Source organism: Pituophis catenifer, unplaced genomic scaffold (assembly GCF_029215685.1).
Source record: "Pituophis catenifer annectens isolate HBS135680 unplaced genomic scaffold, rPitCat1.0.hap2 SCAF_2, whole genome shotgun sequence".
Classification (NCBI taxonomy): domain Eukaryota; kingdom Metazoa; phylum Chordata; class Lepidosauria; order Squamata; family Colubridae; genus Pituophis; species Pituophis catenifer.
Genome location: NW_027256882.1, coordinates 43,371,231 through 43,396,208, shown reverse-complemented (window position 1 = coordinate 43,396,208; position 24,978 = coordinate 43,371,231). Strand labels below are relative to the sequence as shown.

At 45.3% G+C, this 24,978-nt stretch overlaps 1 protein-coding gene across 3 annotated transcripts in view; it reads right to left on the bottom strand.

Annotated features, from left to right (window-relative positions):
• Positions 1 to 24,481, bottom strand: part of MTMR14 (myotubularin related protein 14) — a 121,290-nt gene extending 96,809 nt beyond the window's left edge. For all 3 annotated transcript variants that reach the window (XM_070936758.1, XM_070936759.1, XM_070936760.1), the window contains exons 1-2: positions 24,215 to 24,481; positions 21,550 to 21,698 (exon numbers count right to left, since the gene is read on the bottom strand). In XM_070936758.1, the coding sequence (XP_070792859.1) occupies positions 21,550 to 21,698; positions 24,215 to 24,475 (410 nt within the window). In that variant the 5' untranslated portion in view covers positions 24,476 to 24,481. The remainder of the gene's footprint in view (positions 1 to 21,549; positions 21,699 to 24,214) is intronic.
• Positions 24,482 to 24,978: the final 497 nt, after the last annotated feature.

Genomic DNA, 24,978 nt, shown 5'->3' with positions numbered 1-24,978 from the left:
AGAGGAAACCCACACTATACGATTAATCTCATAAATAGCCCCGAAAAAAGCCAAAACCTTAGAATAAACAGGGATGTTATTTACTCTGGATAATCTGGATAACACAGAGGGAATCCTGGACACTTGACAAACTCTCAATGAAATCAGATTTAAGGCTGTGCAATAACTATATGCTATATATCCTAATCTGACTCTGGATTAAATCCAACTCAGAAATGAAAATTTCCTTTTTCCTCTGTCACCTTTTCTGCAGTCTCCAGATCTGCTCCTAAAGTATCTTCAATTCTCCCAAACACATACCCGGATGAGGGAACTTGATCCACTAAAAAAGTATTTACCATCATCAGAAACTTGAATTCAACCCTCTGTCTTGAAATTGGCCTGTGCAACTGGCTGAAATGAAAGTTTCCTTCTACTGACCACACAGAAGCACACAGAAATTTGTGCAACTGTTAGAAAAAGCCGAAGGACTGATTGATTGCTGCCCAGGGGTCAATAATAAGAATGTGTTCAATCATTTATTCTTATTCAAGGGAAATAAATATTTTTTTAGATTTTAAATCAATAAAATTGATTTATTGAATCAATTTATAGGGCCACCCATTTTACGGATATGACTCTGGGCAGCCACCAACACATTAAAAGCACATTCAGCCAGGGGTAGGATTCAAAAATTTTAGCAAGGGGTTCTGGGTGGGCGTGACCATGGTGGGCGTGGCCTAGTCAGCCTCCTGCACCACGGCGGTGGGGGGTGCATTTTTGCCCTCTCCGAGCTCTGGAGCCTTTCCTCGAGCCTCTGTGAGGGCAAAAACAGCCTCCCCAGGCTCCGGAGGCCCTCTGGAGGCCGGAAACAGGCCCGTTTCCAGCCTTCCCAGATTTCTGGTAGGCCTGTTTTTCGCCCTCCCTGAGCCTCCACATGCACCCTGCACTTACCTGCATCCAAAACGGGCCACATGGGGACTCCTGGGAGGGGCGGGGCAGGGTGGGCAGGGCCAGCCAGGAGTGGGATTTGGGGGTTTTCCAAACTGCACAGAATCTTAACTAGAGGTTCTCCCGAACCTCTATGAACTCCCAGCAGCCCACCCCTGCATTGAGCCCTTTTTCTGTTTTAGATAAGATATTGGAGTGGAAGCACAGTTCAGATTGACTATGACAGGTTGCTGTGTGATTATTTATATGCTACATGTTGCTATGATTTGGGTCAGTCATTTTACCTTAGTCCAGCCTACCTCACAGGCTTGTTGTTACGGGGTGGTGGGGAAGTAGGAAAATGGAGCACTAGGCACCCTGCCCTGAAGCTGCAGAAGATAATTAGAATGTAAATTTAAAACCAAGCAAGCAAACAGAACAGTAGGCTGCAATGAGAAATATACTAGTTATGTAGCTATCTTCCGTCTGTTTTTACATATCAAGTTTGAAGCAAGCCCATTATCTTAAATAATGATTTGAACCAGGGTGGATTTGATTTAAATCGAGTTGATTTAAATCACAATTTAAATCATGATTTAAATCACTAGTAAAAAGGCTTGATTTAAATCAACTTGATTTAAATCATAATTTTTAAAGAGCAACTGTCATCTCTGCTACTCCTTTGACCCACTGTTGACTCACCGATAGTCCCAGTGTTGCAGAATATACAGCCTCATGCTACATAACTAAGCTCCATTTCATGCTGAATAAACTAAATTATTTATGTATCTTAAATAGAAAACTATCTTACGATAGATTTTTACCCCAAAAGTTTTTTATTAAAATAAATTTGATAAAAATCAAAAAAATCCGATTTAAATCAAAAAAATCTGATTTTTTTGATTTTTTAAAAAAACCATTGATTTTTATCCACCCTGATTTGAACATACTAGTATCAACTTAACTTCGAAACTATAAAGAAATGAAATGAATTGAAGGAGAAGGAGGTTTTCCTGGCATCACAAAAGTTAAAAGAGACACAGCAGCACAAGCTTCTCTGGATTACAGTCCGCTGCATCAGGAAGAACCATGAAGCAGGTGGCTGGATGGAAAGGCATATCCGAAGGGTCAGAAAGAAGACCAGAAACAATGGCAAGACATTCCTAACTGGCGCCAGTCAACACCTGCTCGCTTCAAACATATTTCAGTAGCTGGATCAGAAAATCCACCTAAATCTGCTCACTGCTCACATTGAGGCACTGAACCTAGAAAAAAAAAGGCATTTCTCCTTTCTGTGAAAGGCTGAGCCAAGGGACCCTTGGGGAAAAGGGGAAAACTTTCACCTTTGTGCCATTCAGAACAGCCAGCCTGTCGAGCGTCAAGAAGCACTCGACATCATGTCCATGCACCGGCAGAACATGGATACCCGACTGGAAGGGGGGGGGGTTGAGCCACATGGGTGATGGTGGTGGAATAGGCTTCCGAGTAGGCGTTTATGTGCACGGGTGCCTTATGGGGTCGCGTGGGGTTAGCTTACTACTCTGAGAACACTCTAGAAAAATGACGGCATCCCAGTACGTCCGAAGGAAATGAGGAAGTACGAGACCTTCCAGCTGAATGTAATCTGGAAGGAACTATATAAGGACTCGCTTGCAAGGGCGTGACAGCTGCGTCTTTGTTTTGCTAGCTTTGCATTCCGGTTTCTGTAAGCGCTGATTGCCACGATTAAATGAAGATACACCAGCTTGGCTTTAAGCGTGTTCTTTGAGCGTGGACACGGTCCTAGGGGAGCCGAGAGGAAGACGCAGCTCTCCCTTTTCACAAGCCGTTTTGGAGCCGCCCCCCCCGTGAAGGAAGGAACGGGATGGCAGAGGGCGTAGCGGCCGACGTGCTGCCGGAGGATACAGCGGAGACCGTGGGCGAAGCGGAGGAGGAGGTTGACGCCGGGATGGATGGGGCGGCCAGCCCGCCGGTGGTGCGGCCGAAACAGCATGAGCCCGGGGTCGACGGCGCCCCTAGTGAACGAAAGGAACGCGAACGCAACGCCCGGGAGACGCCCGGCCCAGAGACAGGTGGGATGCGTCTTCAAACCCCGCCCTATGCCGGTTCCCAGTTCCAGGATTGGAGGGAACGGCGATGGCTGGAAGACGAGGAAGGGGACTGGAGCCACTCCACTGGCCTGGGGCCTTCCACCCTAGAGATCCTACGCGACCGTTTTGGCGAGGCGAGCTTTCGCGACGCGCCCTCCTGGCAGCCATGGGCGCCCAGCATGGAGGGAGCCACCTCCTGGTCGGGAGGCGGTACGGCGGGTGGGAGTTCTGACAGTAAATTCCGCCTTGCCAGCCCGAAGCTGAAGTTGGAGGGGCGTGAACAACGCTGGGTGAGTGGAGAGCGGAGACAGGCTGTACATTCATACGGTGGGGGAGAGGGCAGCCACGCAACTTCCGGTGCCGCTACACAGCCCGGGAGAGAGAGGAGAGTAGATCCCGTGAGAGACGCCCCTCGACAGCTACCCGGCACAGGAGATAGGCCACCACAACAGCGTTACAGAGACCCGCTACCGGCATGGGGCCACGGTCCCTGGGCACCCCCCCTCCAGCAACATCCCTGGGGATTACCGCCTGTGCAGGCTGCATTTGATGGAACTGCAGGAAAGGTGGCACTGTTCCTGAGTCAGGTAATAAGCCATATGGACCTTTATGGCAGATTATATCCTTCGCAGTGGTCCATGGTCGTGGCGGTCACAGCAGTGCTCACGGGGGAGGCAGCTGAATGGGTTGCCGATTTGCATAGTGAACACGCCCGCGAGTTAACAGATCTGGGCCTGTTCCTTGAAGCATTACGCAATAGGTTCGAGGATGAAACTCGGACCCAGGTCATCGAAGGTGAATTGGTCAACCTACGACAGCGTGGTCGCCCTGCCAAGGATTATGTCAAGGAGTTCCGTAATCTGGCAGGAAAACTCCATTCGTGGCCAGAGCGATTACTTATCCACCAATTCCAGGCAGGGCTAGATAGAGAAATAAAACAGGCCTGTGTATACCGGGGTCTAGGCCCACGATTGTCCGAATGGTACAAGGCAGCGGTGAGCCTAGACGTTGGTTTACGGGAATTCAGGCCTCGGAACACACCACCGTTCCAGTCCCGTCGTGGTCCAAGTGGCAGATCCAGTGACCGCGGGGCGTTTAGAGGAACCCCGGCATTCGGGCCGACCGCTACCGAGGCGAACAGACGCCCGTTCCGGTGCTTTCGATGCAACCAAGAGGGTCATAGAGCTGCGGACTGCCCCGTCGCAGCCCCGCGACTGTCAACTTCCCGGCCATCCGTTCCGACTACCACGCCACGTGACCGACCCCTACGAACACCAGAACGCTCTAGGGCAGCCACGCAGACGCCCTCGTTAGAACCGACAACCCGGTCCAGTAATACCATGCCAGGGACGGCTCGTGTCCCCGACGCATCCGAAGAAAGCGACAACGGAGATGAGTTGCAGGATCCTATGGTAAGTGACCCTGTACACCCCTTCCTGATACCAGTGACCCTTAGACATCCTGTCACTAAGAAGGAGTGTGAACAAAAAGCCTTAATTGATACAGGCTGTACTCGATGCCTTATGCGGCAGTCGGTAGCTGAGGGCTTGGGCCTTCGGATCCTGACTCTTCGTACCCCCATTAAATTCGAGCAGATGGATGGGTCCATCCTGGGAGGCACACCTACTGCCAGTGTTACAGAACCCGTATTCCTGCAAATAGGAGCCCATCAGGAAATGATCCGGTTCATTGTAGTAACCCAGATGATCGAACCCATCATTCTTGGGCTCGCGTGGTTGGACAGGTGGGAACCACACATATGGTGGGAGGGGGGTTATCGTAGGCTCAGACTGCCATGTACAAAAGAGAGGGTGGCTCTCCAGCAAGAAACAACAAGACAAGGTACATACCCCCAAGCATATAATGACCTCGCCCGAGTATTTAGCGAGGAAGAATGTGACATCCTGCCCCCCCATCGGGATACGGATTGTGGTATCGAAATACTTCCCGGAGCCCGGTTGCCAAAACCCCGTATGTACTCGATGACACCACAGGAACTGAAGGAATTGCGAACGTATATAGATAAAAACCTGGCCCGGGGATTTATTCGTCCCAGTCGTTCGCATTTAGCGGCACCCGTCCTCTTTCGAGGTAAGAAGGATGGTGGCTTACGTTTATGTGTTGACTACCGGGGATTGAATGCTGTCTGCGTAGAACCGTTGTACCCCCTGCCGCTGATAACTGATTTGTTGGCTACCCTGGCGTCAGGGAAAATCTTCACGAAATTGGACCTCCGCGAAGCCTATTATCGGGTACGGATACGTCAGGGAGACGAGTGGAAAACCACATTTAACACTCCCCTCGGCAGCTACCAGTTCCTGGTGATGCCTTTCGGTCTACAAGGGGCACCAGCGGTGTTTATGCAGCTTATAAACGGTATTTTACATGAACACCTATATCGGGGCGTCTTAGTCTATCTGGACGACATTTTGATCTACTCTGATACAATGGAAGAACACGTCCAGCTGGTTAGACAGGTCCTGACCAAGTTGCTGGACGCACATCTTTTTGTAAAACTCTCAAAATGTGAGTTCCACCGGGAGGAGATCGATTATCTAGGTTTTCGAATTAGTCGTACTGGTATCCAGATGGACCCGAAGAAAGTAGCTGCGGTCTTAGAGTGGAAAGCTCCGCAAACCCGTAAACAACTGCAAAGTTTTTTAGGTTTTGCAAACTTTTATCGACATTTCATTCCGTCCTTTGCAACAACAGCATTACCATTAACGGAGCTATTGCGAACAAAAGGTGTGGTGGCCCCTGGGAAAAAGCCTAGGCCGGGATACAAACTACAATGGTCATCTGAATGCCAACAAGCCTTTGAAAATCTTAAACGGGCTTTTGCCACTGAACCCGTATTAATACACCCTAACACGTCACAACCGTTCGTAATACAAGCGGATGCTAGTGACGTGGCAGTAGGAGCTATTCTAATGCAGAAAGATGCGAACGGTATGTTAAGGCCTTGTGCATACACCTCCCGAAAATTTACAACCGCAGAAAGGAACTGGGCAGTGTGGGAGAAAGAGGCCTATGCCGTAAAATGGGCATTACAGACATGGCGGCACCTACTGGAGGGTAATCCCATACCGTTCGAGGTCTGGACAGATCACAAGAATCTACAGGCCCTCCAAACACCTCGGAAACTGTCCCCAAAACAGGTGAGATGGGCACAATATTTTCAGCGGTTCCGTTTTGCCCTCGTGTATAAGCCAGCTAGAGGAATGTTTTTAGCGGATGCGTTGTCACGGATGCCGCAATATCACAGTAAACGAGATGAGGGTTTACAAGCAGTAATCTCACCCCTAAAAGCGTATGTATTGACAGCCCCGCAGACCGAGGATTGGCTCACGCTTTTACGGAAAGCCATTCGGACGGACGCATGGGCACAAAACAATGCAGCATCCCTAACCCACCATGATGGCCTAGCGTGGTGGGGAGATAAACTCTATATTCCAGCAACATTGAGACAACGAGTGTTACTCCAGTGCCATGATAGGAAAACCGCCGGACACTTCGGGTTCCTTAAAACCCTACATCTGACGCGCAGACAATTCTGGTGGCCTAAAATGAGGAAAGACATTGACCAATACGTCCGGGGATGCCACACATGCGCGGTATCCAAGCCACAACCAGGGAAGCCACTGGGCTTATTACAAACCGTAGCCGAACCAAACAGACCATGGGAGGAAATAGCCATGGATTTCATTGTAGACCTTCCCAGTAGCAGAGGTTATACCGTTATTTGGACAGTAGTCGATCTTTTCTCAAAGCAAGCCCACTTTATTCCATGTAAAGGCTTACCCTCTGCCCGACGCCTGGTACGTTTATTCCTACAACATATTTACCGTTTGCATGGAGTGCCTAAGAGGATAATATCAGACAGAGGGGTACAATTCACCGCCCGATTCTGGAGAGGGTTTCTCCGTGATATAGGGTCAACCCAGGGCCTTAGTTCAGCCTATCACCCTAGTACGAACGGTGTTGCTGAACGCACGAATGCCATGATAGAACGATACTTACGCTCCTACGTTACCTACCAACAAAACGATTGGGTTGATTACCTTCTATTTGCTGAAACGGCATACAATAACGCAGTACATCGGAGTACCGGATTTACTCCGTTCCGGGTAGTCATGGGGAGGGACTTCCCTGCTATCCCGGAGTTAGACCTTTCCCTCCAAAAACCTATGACTCCCAACGACTGGGCTACTAACGTGAATGCTGTGTGGCCTCACGTAAAAACCGCTTTGACACGGGCAGCCGATGAATACAAGCTCCAGGCAGACAAAAGGAGGGCTACATGTCCATCTTTTCAGATCGGAGACCTGGTTTATTTGTCAACAAAATACTTAAAGCTACGATTACCAAGTAAAAAACTAGGACCCAAATATATAGGCCCATTTCCTATCATTAGAGTAATTAACCCCGTAACATTCATGCTAAAACTACCCCCCTTATTGGGAAAGACCCATCCGGTTTTCCACTCTAGCTTGTTAAAACCGGCCACTACACCCACTACAACACCAAAACCACCTCCTGGCCCGGTAACCGGTGCCCACTATGAAATACAAGACATCATCGATTCCAAACTACGTAGAGGCCAGTTATACTATTTAGTCCGCTGGACAGGGTATCCTGATAGTGAAGCATCCTGGGTACCTGTAAAAGACATAAACGCCCCCAGATTACTGAGAAAGTTCCACAAAGCAAACCCCCAGAAACCACATCCCTTACCTGACCATTAATATCATCTCTTTTTGTCTCCTCCTCTTAGACGGACGCCTGGTAGGGGGAGCCGCCTGTCGAGCGTCAAGAAGCACTCGACATCATGTCCATGCACCGGCAGAACATGGATACCCGACTGGAAGGGGGGGGGGTTGAGCCACATGGGTGATGGTGGTGGAATAGGCTTCCGAGTAGGCGTTTATGTGCACGGGTGCCTTATGGGGTCGCGTGGGGTTAGCTTACTACTCTGAGAACACTCTAGAAAAATGACGGCATCCCAGTACGTCCGAAGGAAATGAGGAAGTACGAGACCTTCCAGCTGAATGTAATCTGGAAGGAACTATATAAGGACTCGCTTGCAAGGGCGTGACAGCTGCGTCTTTGTTTTGCTAGCTTTGCATTCCGGTTTCTGTAAGCGCTGATTGCCACGATTAAATGAAGATACACCAGCTTGGCTTTAAGCGTGTTCTTTGAGCGTGGACACGGTCCTAGGGGAGCCGAGACAGCCTCTTTCCCATTTGGAAACCCAGGAGCCCTGGTGGCGCAGTAGTTAAAAGTGCACTAGGGTGGCCAAATTCTGCCCACAGCCTGCAGTTCAATCCTGACTAGCTCAAGATTGATTCAGCCTTCCATCCTTTTCAAGATCAGTAAAATGAGGACCCAGATTGTTGGGGGCAATGTGCAAATAATACTTACATTGTAAACCACCCAGAGAGTGCTGTAAAGCAGGGGTCCCCAACCTTTCGGACCTCAGGGACCACTAAATTCATAATTTTAAATCTCGCGGACCACTAATATGATCTGCCTAACGACCGGCTGGGTGGGCGTGGCTAGGTGGTCATGTGACTGGGTAGGCATGGCCAACTTGATGTCACTCGTGTTGAGGGGCTCCTCACCGGCCTCTACTCGCCCCTCCCCTCCCAGTCACTCCTCACCTACCCGCCTGGGCTCCTTAGGGCCCCAACAGGAAGCAGCCACCATGAGAAAGAGTTGGCAAAACAGCTCAGTTCCAATTGGATCTGGCCGAGAAGGAGGCTCAGCAGAAGCACCTCACTGAGGACTACAAGCATAGGCTTTCCAAGCAGAGGGAAGACCTGTGGGAGTGCAAGGCCAGGTACCAGCGCCTGGAGGCTCAGCAGGCTGAGTTGGTTAGCCAGTTCCAGGCCATGATGCAGTCCAGGGGTGGGTTCTAAATTTTTTTACTGCCGGTTCTGTGGGCGTGGCTTATTTTGTGGGTGTGGCTTGGAGGTCATGTGACTAAGTGGGCGTGGCTAGCTGGTCAGAGTCATTTCTGGAAGGTCCTCGCACTTACGACCAGTCCTCGCACTTACGACCCGACTCATTTGTTTGCTTTTAACACTGATCAGCTGTAGGGCGGCCCTTTGAAGCCCTGTGGCAAGAGTTTAAACAGTTTTTTTCCCTTTAGTCATCAGCTGGGACTCAGGAGGCAGCAATAGATTGGGGGTGGGACCAAATAAAAGGTAAGAATAACGTGGGGGGGTGGGGGTGGGAGGGCGGGGGTGGGAGAACTGGTTCGGTGACGTCATATTGTCACCACTACCGGCTCGGCCGAACTGGACCGAACTGGGAGGAACCCACCACTGATGCAGTCCCACTGGAACAAGGCCCTCTGGCTCTTCACTACCAGCAGCACTTCCCTCCAGCCTTCGCTGAAAGCCCCGCACCAGGAGGTTGAAGCAGACCCCAAGTCGGAATTTCTGTCCCTCTCCGACCCACACAAAAAGACCCTGAAGGGGGAGACTCTCTGCAGCAACACAAACGTTCATTGCACGTATTTGTCCTAGGGGCCATAGTTTGAGGACTCCTGATTTAGTGCAGTATAAAAAATTCAAATAATTTTTCTGAGGACTACCAACATTTTCTCACGGACCACCTGTTGGTGACCACTGCTGTAAAACACTATGGGGTGGTATATAAGCCTAAAATGCTATTATTGTTGCTATTTTATTTCTTGTGCACTTTGTAGTGTCGAATTCATTGGCCAATGCAGGGTACTGCCCTGTACTGTTTTCCCAGAAAGTTTAAAAAGAATTATCAATGTGTACACTGTCACCAACAGCTCTGATGGTTTACATCAAGTCTTGGTCAACTGGCCATCCGTTTCTCGTCTTCTCTCTTATCCTTCATTCTGTCCAGTCTTCTTACTCCCATGGTTTGCTACCCAAACTGCTGAGTGCAAATAATCTTTTGAAATACTGTCTGGAAAAATTCTGGTTCTATTCTATGCAGTTTACTCCTTAAAATTTAAAATAGTTACATTATGTAAAAATAAAGGCGCCCTTGAGTCCAGCTTGGTTCCCACCGATTGCATCCATGCAATTTTGTTGCCAGTTTTATTGAAATGGTTAGCCACAATTCTTCTTCCTCTGCTATAAAATACACGTATAACAGTTGAATACTGCATATCATGGCAGAGGAAGAAAAGCCCAACTTAAAAAAAAAAAAACACCTAAATCTCTGCATTGCTAGTCCGGGCAGAGGAAAATATTTTGTTCCTTTAAAGAAGAACTCTCTTCTTTAGCCCTTGGCGGAGGTGGTTTGGTCTCTGGGATTGTTAAAAAAAAAAGTTAAAGTACATTCTAGAACAGTGGTTTCTTAACCTCAGCAACTTTGAAGTGTGTGGACTTCAACTCCCAGAATTTCCCAGGATTAGGGGAACCTGGGAGTTGAAATCCACACGCTTTAATAAGAGGATAGGAAACACTGTTCTAGTCCCTGGAGGCAGCCTTGCAATGCATTCTAGTGCCAAGCCATTAGGTTTAGAAAAAGTTGCAACTTAGCACTCTAAATTACACTTGGAAATGCACCAGCCATTCCTGGAGGGCCATTAAAGCGGCTTTAGAGAAATATTTGGCCAGTTCTTCTTTCACTTCTCTTGAGGCTAGATACAAGTTTGGCTTCAAAGCAAGGAACAAACAGCAATTGCGGAACTGAGAAAATTGGGGTGGGTTTTTGTTTTTTTTTTACATTGTGTTGCAGCTATTTCTACATGATTTAAAATTTCAAAAACTTGCCTCCTCTTTCTTTTGTGAAATGTTGGATAAGCTCTAAGAAAAAGGCTACTACCATATGTTTTTTTTTCCCCTTCATTGAGAACATGGTTCTTTTTTTAAAAAAATATTTTAATTACCAGTATATATCGTTTTAGATGCCTTCACAGAAAGGCAATATATGCATGTATAAATCAACATCTGTTAGGTGAAGTTCAACCTTCAACCCTGAAATAAGTGTACACATCTAGTGTTTTCCTGCAAAAACTAACATAAACCATTTGAAAAAATATTAGTTGTGGGGTGTTTCACACAGCACAGCTGCAATTTTTCATCCTGCTGTGGTAAAAGAGGCAGACAAGCCACCTGCAAGGCCTAGAGATGCCAGGAATGCCAAAATCTTTTTGAACTTGCGGTTTCTAGAGACACAAAGAAGTCCACCATTTTTCAGCCTAGAGTGGCATTTCTCAATCTTAGCATCCTGAAGCTGTGTGGACCAATTCCCAGAATTCCTCTGCCAGCATGCTGAGTGGTGAGTTCTGGGACTTGAAGTCCATATATCTTCAAATTGCTAAGATTGAGAAATACTGGCCTCTCATGGACTGTTCCTCTAACATACAGTTAGTTGTGACTTGTAAGTGACACCTCTGAAAAAGGGCACATTTTGCACTGCAAATTATTAGGAAAGAAGTGAAAAATAAATCTCAAAACATTTAGAGTTCTGTGCGTTTTTCTAGTCACTACACATCCAATATGCGTTTAGTCAAAGCTATAGTGTTCCCAGTTGCAATGTATGGGTGTGAAAGTTGGACCATAAGGAAGGCTGAGCGCCAAAGAATTGAGGCCTTTGAATGATGGTGCTGGAGAAGACTCCTGCGAGTCCCTTGGACTGCAAGGCAATCAAACCGGTCAGTCCTAGAGGAGATCAACCCTGACTGCTCCTTAGAAGGCCAGATCCTGTTGTGGCCTGCCAGCAGCCTGCGCAGATTGTGGCTGATCCCGACGAAGAGGAGGCTGATGTGGTGTCACGCCAGCAGCCTGCGCAGCCAGCGCTCACGTCGAACAGCGAGGCGGCTGAAGAGGATGTGGTGCCAGAGGCAGAGACTCAGCCAGGGTCTTCAGAACCTCCGGAGGCTCCTTCAAGTGGAGAGAATGAAGTGGAGGAGCCTCTCCTCAATGCTCAAGCACACAGGGCTGCCAAAAGGCAGGAGTGGCTACTCAGGAGGAGGTCTCCTCGAGAGTAAGGCTTGAGGATAATTGGCCACTCCCTTAGCCTATTTAAGTCACATTTAGTAAGTTTCTTGCTAGAAACAACTTGTAATTACCATCAGAGTATTTTTGGAAAAGTCTTATCGTATCTTGTTTTCTGAGCTGGTTGCCAACCTCTGCCGGACTTTGGTTTATTCTTGCTACTTAATAAATTTGATAAGGACCGTTGGTGTGTGTCAATATCCTCGGGAATCCGGAGCTGGGGCAGAACAGATCCTGAAGATGAAACTCAAATACTTTGGCCACCTAATGAGAAGGAAAGACTCACTGGAGAAGAGCCTAATGCTGGGAAAGATTGAGGGCAAAAGAAGAAAGGGACGACAGAGAACGAGGTGGCTGGATGGGGTCACTGAAGCAGTAGGCGTGAGCTTATATGGACTCCAGAGGATGGTAGAGGACAGGAAGGCCTGGAGGAACGTTGTCCATGGGGTCACGATGGGTCGGACACGACTTCGCAACTAACAACAACAACAACACATCCAATATTATATTAAGGCCCTAATGAGAAACATCACATTTACAACTTAGTTGTTTTTTGTTAAGATAAGGTAGACTACGATAGAGGTGTCAAAGACAGGAAGAAAATTTTTCCTCTTTTCTCAAAATACTAGATGTGAGATTCATCTGATGAGATCAGGTAGAGGTTTGGGAAAGAAAGAAAGTGGTTTTGTAGCTCAGGGTTGAACTGTGGGGTCCTTGGTGTTCTCTGAGCTTGGTGGTGTTCTTGCAGACATTATGTTACCAAATTAGATAACATTAGCACTTGTAACATCAGTGCACTGATGTTACCTAGTTTGGTAACGAAACATCTGCAAGAAAACCACTGAGCCCAGAGAACATTAAGGACCCTATTGAAAGGTGTGTTTCTGAGGGTGGTGCATCATCCTACTCTGGAATTTACTGCCACAAGATAACTGTTATTGTTTTGGATGGTTTTCAAAGGGGATAAAGGTTTTGCATTAATTTATCTCTCAAGTTATGATAGCTCAACGGTTTCTCTAGTGTTGGAGGTAATATGCCTCCTGATCCTAGTTGCTTGGGAACATGAACTGAAGTGACTTCTGACTTGCTTGTACGTTTCTGGTTGGCCATAGGGAGAAGAGAATTCTAAACTACACTGAACTTTGAGATGATCCAAAGTTTTTAGGGTTTTATGGCTTAATGCCAAATTCCATTCAATTTTAAAAGCCACTATAAGCTGTGACATTGCTATGATGACCCAAGCCCTTGGTAATGAGAGATACATAAATTATAGTAGTATTACAAGTATTAAAAAGCACGAGCATAGAGCAAGCATTGCCAGCTAAGTTTGAATATCCCAGAGAATATTCTATGACTCTGTCCAGTTCATATATCCATCCAACCAGCAGTAAAGTTGTGTAATAAAAGTCATGTCATATGGACACACAACTGCTCCATTGCCAGCCTCTGCCAAGGGTTTGGGGGGGGGGGAGGATAACAATTTAAAAGCACAGAAGAAAATGATTAAGCTTCCTCTCTCAACCTATAACCCTGTGTTGGATTACAACTTCTATCATTTCCAGGAGCCCAGCCATTACTAATTGATAACCTTTATTGTCATTTTTTACTGTGGGAACACTGGCATACATTAAAAAAGATTCTGTTGCCATCTCTCAAAAGTGTACACATACATAACATATATATACACATGCTACACACACAGACACACACACACATATACACACACACATATAAACACACCCACCCATACATATGCATGAATACATACATATATATATATACAGTATTTTCAGACTAAAAGATGCACTTTCCCCCCCAAAAAAAGTGGGTGGAAATGTCTGTGCGTCTTATAGAGTGAATGTTGCCGAAGCCCCGCCCATCCGCCGGCCTCCACACTTCAGCCTCTTCAGCACAGCCTGATTTAGCACAAGTAGCTGATTGGCGGTTGGATCTGCCTCTCAGAATACCACCGATCAGCTGTTCCAGGATGCAGGGATACCTGCCACACATCGGCACCGTTGCTGCCCATGGCCATCTCTGCGCACCCCATTTTCGGCCTCAGAGTGATCCCCGCCACCTGGAACGGGCTAAAAATGAGACACGCGGAGGCGACAAGAGGTGGCAGTGCCGATGGGCGACGACAGCACTAATGGGCAGCAGCGATCCCCGCAGCCTGGAACAGCTGATCGGTGGTATTCCAGGAGGCAAATCCAACGCCAATTAGCTGCTCATGCTAAATCGGGCTGTGCTGAAGCTGGCCAGACTGTTTGCTGTTTACTGCAAGGAGGCAAATTGCTGGGAGGCAGAGGCAGATTTTTTTCCCTTGTTTTCCTTCCCAAAAGCTAGGTGCATCTTATAGTCCGGAGTGTCTTATAGTCGAAAAATACAGTATACATACACACAAACACACACACACACACACACACACACACGTCTGTTAATCATTGTCCATTTTGAATATAGTGGAGAAAGACAAGTTGAGAGTTCACAAGGTTGATGCTATATGGAACTGCCAATGATCTTTTCTAACATCTTCACCACTCTCTGCACCGCCTTCCTGTCTGAAGCAATAATGCTTCCAAACCAGAATGTAATGTAATATGACAGGATGCTCTCAATCATCCCTCTATAGGAAGTGGTAAGTCCAATCTTTTCTTGAAGATCTCCAGTAATGGAGGACTCACAACTCAGGGAGACAAGCTGTTCCATTGATTAATTCTTCTCACTGTCAGGAAATTCCTCTTTACCGTATTTCCAATTGTCCAAATAAATAAATAAATAAATGCAGGTTGGCGCAGAAGTCTTTTATACAAGGAAGGATAATCATGGATTTTAATTGGCAATAACTGTTAGGGCACAATTGGGACTGCAACTTATGTTATTAAGTGATGCAGTTGTTGAGTTCTCAGTTTAAGGAAAGTATAGCTGCTGTTCCCAAGCGGTAAAGACATGAGAGACCACGTTATCAGTGGGTCTACTGAGGAAATTCTTTTTAAATATTAATTTAGGTATAACTTCTGAATATGAAAGGGATGCGGTGGCTCAGTGGCTAAGACGCTGAGCTTGTCGATCGAAAGGTCTGCAGTTCAGCGGTTCGAATCCCTAGTGCCACGTAACGCAGTGGTGGGATTCAAATTTTTTTACTACAGTTCTGTGGGTGTGGCTTGGTGGGTGTGGCATGGCTTGGTGGGCGTGGCAGGGGAAGGATACTATAAAATCTCCATTCCCTCCCCACTCCAGGGGAAGGTTACTGCAAAATCCCCATTTCCTCCCGATTAGCTGGGACTTGGGAGGCAGAGAATAGATGGAGGTGGGGCCAGTCAGAGGTGGTATTTACCAGTTCTCTGAACTACTCAAAAGTTCCGCTACCAGTTCTCCAAAACTGGTCAGAACCCGCTGAAACCCACCTCAGGCGTAACGGGGTGAGCTCCTGTTACTTGTCCCAGCTTCTACCAACCTAGCAGTTCGAAAGCACATAAAAAATGCAAGTAGAAAAATAGGGACCACCTTTGGTGGGAGGGTAACAGCATTCCGTGCACCTTTGGCGTTTAGTCATGCTGGCCCCATGATCACGGAGACGTCTTCGGACAGCGCTGGCTCTTCAGCTTTGAAACAGAGATGAGCACCGCCCCCTAGAGTCGGGAACGACTATCACATATGTGCGAGGGGAATCTTTACCTTTACCTTACCTCTGAATATGAAATCCTTCCCTCATTCTTGCCTTTAGCCAGAAATATCTGCAGTGTGTGTGTGTGTTTATATGAGGGGGGGACAGAGGGAGAGAGAGAGAGATGGGGGGGTCTCAAGCGAGGCAGAATGAGGAAAACAACATTGTATTGTTGTAAAACAAGCCACTCCCCCTTTTAATATATCATTAAATTGCATATATGTGTGAAAAGGAGCTTACAACACAGTGCTGATTTAGTTATTTTAGCAAAAGCAGGAAGCTTCTGTGTACCCCCACTTTTATCCCTAAAGCAGCTAATCTATACAGGTCATCCTCGACTTATGACAATAATGGAGGCTGTCTATCACAATCATAAGTTGTAACAGTCATAAAGCAGGTCACCATGTGACCAGACCCATTTTTATTATTTTTTTTGCTTCACATGTTAAGCGACCATCATGGTCATTAAGCGAAATCACTGCTCACTATTGGGGTTTTTTGCCAACAAATCAAAGTCAATGTCGGTTTTCAACAAAAAAGTCATAAATTGCAATCACATGACCGCAGGATGCTACAAATGGCCATAAGTGTGGGCCGGCTGCCGAGCACTCTAATGGCGGTCATGTGACCATAGGAGGAAGGAGAGCGGCTGTCGGAACTTCAGAACTGGGTCAACCAACCTTTTGGGTGGTCTGTTGTAAGTCAAGGACTATCTGTACCCCATTCCCTGCGGAAAGTCAAACTATACAGTATTATCTATCCCATTGCCATGAGCTATAAAACACATAAAATTGGCTTCTGAAAATTTGTTTTCGCTTCAGGGAAACTGCCAGAGACATTGCAAGAAAGCAAAGCACATTTAGGGGCCAGTCATAAAGTACCGTATTTTTCGGAGTATAAGACACACCTTTTCCCACAAAAAAAGAGGGTGAAAATCTGGGTGCATCTTATACTCCGAATGTAGCCCCACCCAGCTTCTCAAACAGAGGTTTCAGAGGCTGAAAAAAGCATCAGAAACAAAGCTTCAGAAAAGAAGCCCCCAAACAGAGCTTCAGAAAAGAAGCCCCCAAACAGAGCTTCAGAGGCTTTTTTTCTGAAGCTGTTTCAGAGGCAGAAAAAAAAAGCAAAAAAAAAAAAAAAGCAAGGCACAGAGCTCACAACTAAGGAACCTGCTGCTAAAATTCACCTCTGGGAACAACTGATTGGGGGTATTCCGGGAGGCCAATCCACCTGCCAATCAGCTTTTTTCTTATTTTCCTCCCCCAAAAATTTAGGTGTGTTTTATACTCTGGTGCGTTTTCTACTCCAAAAAATACAGTAATCCTAATCCTCATACTGATTATGAAGATGGTGCATAGATGGAAACAATTACAGTTCTGTCTCATCCCTAATCTGACTCAATATTCTGTTTTTGTTCTTCCCAACCACAGGAACATCTTGCAAGATGAAAATATGTTCATTCTTATGATAAAAATGGGCAGAAGCTTTTTTTTTTTTTAACAAGAAACCTATTCATGTATTGAATGTATGTGTCCCTTTCCGATTTATTCTAAAATTCAACGTGGTTTACAATAAATAATACAAATCTTCCCATATTGCTGAGCAATATCCTCCCAATTTTGTCCCAAAGGTGCCCTGGGAATTCACAGCAGGAAAGAAGATTGATCTTAGTAGGCATAACCCAGAATCAAAGCAGCAAGATCCAGGAGTTCCAAAGCCCTGGAACAGGGAGATCCAGTGATCTCTCAATATCATTAACCTACCTTCATTGAAATGTACTCAAATTTTAATGATTGGCAGGCTGGCTGAGTAGGTTGCCAATTTTTTTTAAAAAAAATCACTGAAATCAGGAAGGACAAAAATCATGCTATACAGAAAACAAATATAACACCAACTGTAGGAATGGTTTTAGCCAAACAAAACCATCTTACTTACATTTTTATTTTCTATATCAAATGTTGAAACCACCCATCTCACACAGAGAGCAACCTAAATAACAGTTTTAAGATTACACTGATTTGAGTAAGTAGAAATATGCCTAAAATTGTTTGATCTCAAAAAGTATTAGAAGTTTCCTTTAATCAGATACAATCTTGATTTGTCCTTTGGAGGTCAACTGACTACTTAAACCCCCAGGCTTGATGCTGTCCCCAGCCTCGTGTGTGCAGCGTTTTTCAACCACAGTTGTTGAGAACTGGCACTACACACAAGGTCCCCTGACCCCCGTCCATTTGCATCATCACAGAACGCACAATTAACAGTTCCAGCAGGGACCTCAAATTAGCCAGAGTTAGGAATTTTTATAAGTATCTTACTATCCAATATTTGTTCGTATTTTTCATCTTCTAAGCACTAGGGAACAAAGGTAGGGGTGTGTGTGTGTGTGTGTGTGTGTGTGTGCATTAAAAGCCTGATAGCTCAAGCCAGGTGTCAGCACGTCAAGATGCATTTATCCTAGTGCTGACATAGGAGAACGCAGGTGTCTGCAACAGGACGGTTGCCTTTCACCTACTTATTTCCTCTGGAGATAATGTCTCCTAGGAGATGGATGGGTGGGAGGAAATTCCTTGAATTGGAGCAGTAGATTAGGGATGAATGATTGGGAAGATGGCCAATGAATGCAAAGGAATGGGGGAAGGAAGAGGAGGGGTTTTTGGGCAGCACGTCAGTGCTGGCTGCAACGAGTCGATGTAAAAAGTGCTGTGCTTAATAAAATGAAAGTTTGTTTTATAAAAGACTTTGTTTGCGATGCAATTTATTTGAAGACAGCCTGAAAACCTGACACCAGGAATGTCAAATTCACAGCCCGGAGGCAGCATGCGTCACATGCTGGCCAGGCCCACCTTCCGTTTAGCGAAGGGGGGAAAAGTCACGATATGTCATGTGACGACATGAGTGACACCCCTGGTTCAAGTGAAATTATGGTACATGGGATAGAGCAGGGGTCTCCAACCTTGGCAACTTTACAACTTGTGGACTTTAACTCCCATAATTCCTCAGCCAGCGCATGCGTTGAAGTCCACAAGTTGTAAAGTTGCCAAGGTTGGAGACTCCTGGGATAGAGGACTATGGAGACTCTTCCTCCAGCCCCTTCACAATCCCAATTAATTCACATCAAACAGCCAGGGGGAAAGAAAGAACATCTGGAGATGTTTACTGTGGGAACATGCCTGCTTTATACTCATTCTACTAGCTCATCTCTAGGCCCAGCCATTCTACTTTGGAAAAAAAAGGATACAGGGGTTGATCTGGAAAGCTAACCAGGGTCAAACCTGTTCAATATTTGGATGAAACGCAGACTGGATATCCTAGACTGAGACTTTAAGAAGGCAATGACAAATCACCTGTCACTGGATGAAGCCATTAGTGGAACTTGACTCAAGGGCATCTTTCCAAGCCACTAGGGAGTCGGTACTCACGACACACCCAGTTTTGGCTTATGTTAATTAGGGGTATAAGAGGTAAGCATATAAATAACTGCTGACAGCAATCTGCCCGTTTCTTTCTACTGCAACTAAAGTCTTGGCTACTATTGAGTGACTGGCTTGCTGGCGAGCCTCTTTTAAAAAAATATACTGCCACTGTACATGGCAGTGAGGGAAGGCCACCTTAAGTTATCTGCAGGTGGGGGGAAATGCAATCAAACCAGAAACAACAGTGTTGCTGGAGAATCAGTTCCGGTTTGTGGCTAGTGTTACCACTCAGCTCAGTGTCCAGATACTAGGAATTAATCATCGTTTATTTACTCACTGCGACTGGGCAGTACCCAGAGTCATGATTGAAGCAAGTTACTTTAATACAAACCATGGCACTAAATTGCTTTGAAGCAGATTTATTTAAATGTTCCCTGTGATTCATTCTAGGAAGCTCAATACATTATCCTTCTCCTTCAGGATTAGCTGTTAGGACTGAGGCAGGGCAGCAAAATATGTAATCCAAAAGAAAGAGAAGTGAAGGAGAAAGAAATATATCCTTTGAGTTGTAAACTTGTGTTTGAAGGATGCATCGTTTTTCTGTAAGCATAAAATAAAAATATTGATTTTACTGTATCAATTCTAGACTCAATTTCCTCTTATTTACTTACCTACTAAGACTGAATTACTATTATTCTTCTCATCCTTACTAGTATCTCTCTCTTCCCACTTATTACTATAACCATGTTGCTTGTATTTTTCAATTTATATTGTTTTTATTTGTTTTCTAGTATGATTTGATAGCTTATTAGTAACCTTGACTATCACTAAGTGTTGTATCTTTTTATTCTCGATTAATGTATTTTATTCTCTTCCAAAAATATCTAATACCTGGAAAAGTCAATTCTTTAGCCAAAGGATTACTAACTGCTGAACTTTTGCTGTATCAAATAAATCTAATTGGGCATCTTATCTAAGTCACTACTTCTCTTGACTCTAAATTAACTAAAGACACACAAAAATAGTTCCAGAAGTCACTCAGGCACAGAGAGCATTCATGTGGAACAAGGGATACACCCTGCCACTAATGGGTATATTAAAAAAAAACAAAAACACAATAAAGCACTGATGCATTTGAGGAAAATCTGTAGGTACTTTGTGTACTTTCACAGAAGATTAAAAAAGAGAAATTTGCAGTTCCAAACAGAAGAATGAAGAAATATAGAAAAGAATGTCACTGCAGAACAAAGTATTACGTTTAGTACAGAGTATTATGTTTAGTACAGAGACTACCTACTGATGTAGCACATAGGAAAGAAAAGCATATGAAGCTATAAACAAAACCTTTGTCAGTGATGTTACCCTCATCTTGATATTCAATCATAAAAGGAAGAATTTAGGTAATCCTCAACTTATAACCAGATGGTTAGTGATTGTTCAAAGTTGTAACTTACCTGCAAAAAAGGGAATTAAGCATAAAACTGTTGAGTTTCAAAGTAGAGTGAAGTTATCAGAAAGGAGAGCTGGGTGGAATAGAATCAGGCCTACTCTTTCTAGCACTCAACTCTGGACATAAATCACCTAAAAGATTTTCTACAGAGCTGCCGCTATCATATGAAATGTCATGCACTTTAGGACTTGTGACCTATGCATGGAACAGCCTGAATTAGAGTTGTAAACAACAACTTGCTTGGTCACCTATAGCAATAAAACAGAAGTCCCATACTCACTATGACACTTCAGTGCCCGCTATTGAGTTTCAAGAGATTTTCAAAATAACATCATACACAACATGAATGTAATCAGTCACACAAAAACCTATTAAATAAAAATGCATTCTTTTTTAGTGTGTAAGCGTTTGCATGAACAGTTTGCTAAGTAAGATTTATAGTCTATTTGTATGGGATTATCCAATTCTTTTTGATATAGCCGAATGTTTACACACATTCACTGGTATTTCTGACAAGATACAATACAAAGCATTTTTATTTCATATGATTCAAGATTTGCAGTTTCCAACAGGAAAACAGCATTACTATGTAGGATATTAGGTGACTCAAGAGAGCTACAATATTAACTCTGTTTAGCTGATTAATAAAAATTAGTCCTAGTAAGATCAGGATTGGTTCTGGTACACAAGCCTCTTCATCAATGCTGTGTGAACCTTTTCAATTTACTCTGCTATCCAAGTGAACTATTTAGTCACCAAATCAAAGGGATTCTAATCACAGGAAAAAGTACAATAGCTGTGCAGAAGATTTCTTCAGAAGTTTGTGAAGCTGAGTTAAGGAAAGCACCCTCATAATAAAGATACTAACAGCACAAAATCATCTTGACCACAGTCAATCAATACAACTCTTAACACTATTCAGATTTATGTCCACGTATTTATTTCTACTTGGTGATTGGAAAGTACATTTTCCACAAAAAATATTTAATTTAGATATTGAATACACAGTCTTCCTGGGACATTCACAACTTACGTGTGTCTTTCTCGGTCACTGCTCTCATATTCCAAAATGACCATCAGACGTGGGTAATGACTGCAGATTTCACCATTCACATTGTGGATCAGGCTATAGCAATAATCCTTACTGAACAATTCAAGGCAGCATTTTTCAATGTGCTCTACCTATATGGGTGAGAAGCAGTTATTACAAATGTAATGTTGCACACCTCATAAAAGTACTTATAAATTCAAGTACAATAGCCTCAATTTTAGAAGCTTAATAACCAAAAAAAGAAGTAACACTGATATTTAATACAAATTAAAATACCAAAAAATAAGAGATATTCTAAGCAGCTAGCATTTATCCCATGGATTTGCAAGGTAGTAGCCATATTTGCTCATAGAGTAGCATTCATTTGAAATACTTATCATTCAAAAGGCTAACCTTTATTGGCAAGTTTGGCAAGGGAACTTTTAAATAGAAATTGTCATTACTCAAAAACTAGAATAATTTTCCTAGAAATATCAGGATTCATGAGATGAAGCTGGAATCTGTACAGAGTAAGGATGTCTGCACTGAACAGTTTCTACCCAATTAGGGAACAATGTCCATTACTTCATACAGCACAAAATTTCCCAGCTGCTTTTCAGTTCTCTAATTTTTTTTTCCAAGAAGCATCAAAAAAGAAACATACATTTCATGCAAAAATTCCTTTTAAAAAAAGAACACCAGAACAAGAGCAGCTTTCTATAGTCCTCAATTTACAACAGTTAATTTAGTGACTGTTCAAAGTTACGATGCCACTGAAAAAGTTGACTTATGACTCTTTTTCACACCATTGCAAGCATCCCCACGGTCATGTGATCAAAATCCAGATGCTTGGCAACTGGCATGTATTTATGACGGTTGCAATGTCCCAGGGTCATGTAATCCACCTTTTGCAGAGGTGACAAAGTCAACGGGGAAGCCAGATTCAATTAACCACCATGTTGCTAACTTGACAACTGCAAAGATTCACTTTAAATTGGGACAAAATTTGCTTAATAAATATTTCACTTAGCAACATAAATGTTGGGCTCAGTTGTGGTTGCAACTCCAGGTAAAAATAAACCGCTCCAAACTCGACTGCAGAAAATATGACTTCAGCAACAGTGGTCAATGCCTGAAATGCTCTACCTGACTCTGTGGTTTCTTCCCCAAACCCCCAAAACTTTAACCTTAGACTGTCTACTGTTGACCTCACCCCATTCCTAAGAGGTCTGTAAGCAGCGTGCATAAGCGCACCAACGTGTCTACCGTCCCTGTCCTACTGTCCCCATTTATTCTTATCCATTTCATGTATTCAGTGGTGGGATTCAAGTAATTCTCTGCCCTAACGATTTCTTCCAACAAACAGTTTACCAAACTGCTCATAAAGTTAACAATCGGTTCTCCCGAAGTGGTGCGAACTGGCTGAATCCCACCACTGCATGTATTCATAACCATGTTCATACTCTGTTATCTTATATATGGGATACCCCTCCTGCGCGACCTGCATTGGCTACTGGTTGCCCTCCGGGTGAGATTCAAGGTGCTGGTTATTACCTATAAAGCCCTACATGGCCTAGGCCCAGGGTACCTGACGGACCATCTGCAGCCAGCGACAGCTCCCCATTGCCCAGTGCGTTCCCACAGGGAGGGCCTCCTTGGGAGTGCCGTCGGCCAGGCAGTGTCGTCTGGCGACTCCTAAGGAACGGGCTTTCTCTGTGGGCGCACCTACCTTATGGAATCAACTCCCCCTGGAGCTCCGGGTGGCCCCTGACCTGCGCTCTTTCCGCCGTGACCTTAAGACATGGTTATTTCGCCAGACCGGATTGGACTGAAGGGGTTTTTAAGGGGAGTTTTAATGGTTTTTAACACTTAATATTGATTTTATCTCTTTTTATTGCTGTGAGCGGCCCTGAGTCCTTTCCAGAGAGAAGGCGGCATGCATGCATGCATGCATAAATAAATAAATAAATAAATAAATATATGCTTGACGAAAGAGAGAGAGAGAGAGAGAAAGAAAAAGAGAGAGAAAAAAAAGAAAAAGAAAGAAAGAAAGAAAGGGAAAGAGAAAGGAAGAAAGGAAGAAAGGAAGGAAGGAAAGAAGGAAGGAAAGAAAAAGAAAGGAAGGAAGGAAGAAGGAAAGAAAGAAAGAAGGAAAGAAGGAAAGAAAAAGGAAGGAAGGAAGGAAGGAAGGAAGAAAGGAAGGGAAGGGAAGGGAAGAAAGAAGGGAAGGGAAGAGAAGGGAAGGGGAAGGAAGGAAGGAAGGAAGGAAGGACTCCCTGTATTGGGAATATGTGATGCAAATAAGGGGGACACACTTCTTTAATAGACATGCAACATGCAGACACCCACCCCCACCCCAGGGTGGGGCTTCACCCTGTGCAAACCATGCTTATATAATTGCTCAAACTTAAAAAACGGTCTTTGCCCTTAAAGCTCCAGGTTTCCAGCTGCAGGAAAGCAACACAGATTTCTTCCTGTAGGGCAGTTGAAAGTCCCGCGCAAAAGGCTTCCCAGATTAGGTCAGCCACTCTGCATGCAGGCGTGGTGTCACCCGGAGCCTCCTCCCTATCTTAGAAGAGGCCAATGCAGGGCCATGCTGGGAAGGCGGGTGCCGTGCAGCGAGTCCCATGAAAGCCCCCCCCACCCCCGCCAATGGCTCTTCCCTCACCTTATTATTGCCGCTGCTCGCAGCGCTGCCTCCAGCCGCTCCCCCGCTTTCCCGGGCCCGGTACTGCGCCCTCGAAAACTCCAGCAGCAGCTCGCCCAAGGCCCGCTCTCCGGAGCCAGCAGCCTGCAAACAGGCGGAGCCGCTCCGGGCACTTGCCATCCGCACCCCCGTAGTCACGGGCCCAAGCCCCGGACTCTCTTCCCCAGCGCCTTCGCCATCCCCAAGCTCCTTCCGCTTCCGGAAAGACGACGATGACGCCATTGGAAGGCGACGGAATCTCTCCCCCCCCTCCCCCTGCGAGCCCGCCTGGAGGGGGACTCGAAAGAGCCCTCCCGCCGCCGCTGCCGTTCCTCCTCTTACAGAGGAGTGAAGGGCGTGGCTTTGCCTCTGGTGGGCGGGGCTGGAAGTTTGGAATCCTCCAGAAATGCGAGGCGGGGGGGGGGGGTGGAGGGAGACTGGAACGGTCTCCTAGCAGAGTTTATAAGACCCTCTTGCTGGGCTGGGGAATTCTGGGATATCCACACATTTTAAAGCCGCCAAAGTTGAGAAACACTGCTGGCTGGGGAATTCTGGGAGTTGAAGTCCTCCAGGCTTAATTAATTTAATTTAATTAATTCAATTTATATGCCGCCCCTCTCTGAAGACTCAGAAAGGGTTAGGTTTAGGACTTAAAAAGACTTAAAGTGGCCAAGGTTGGAGACCCTGGTCTAGAGGTCGTCTGTGTGAGCTGGGGGTTGGACTAGATGACCTCCAAGATCCCTTCC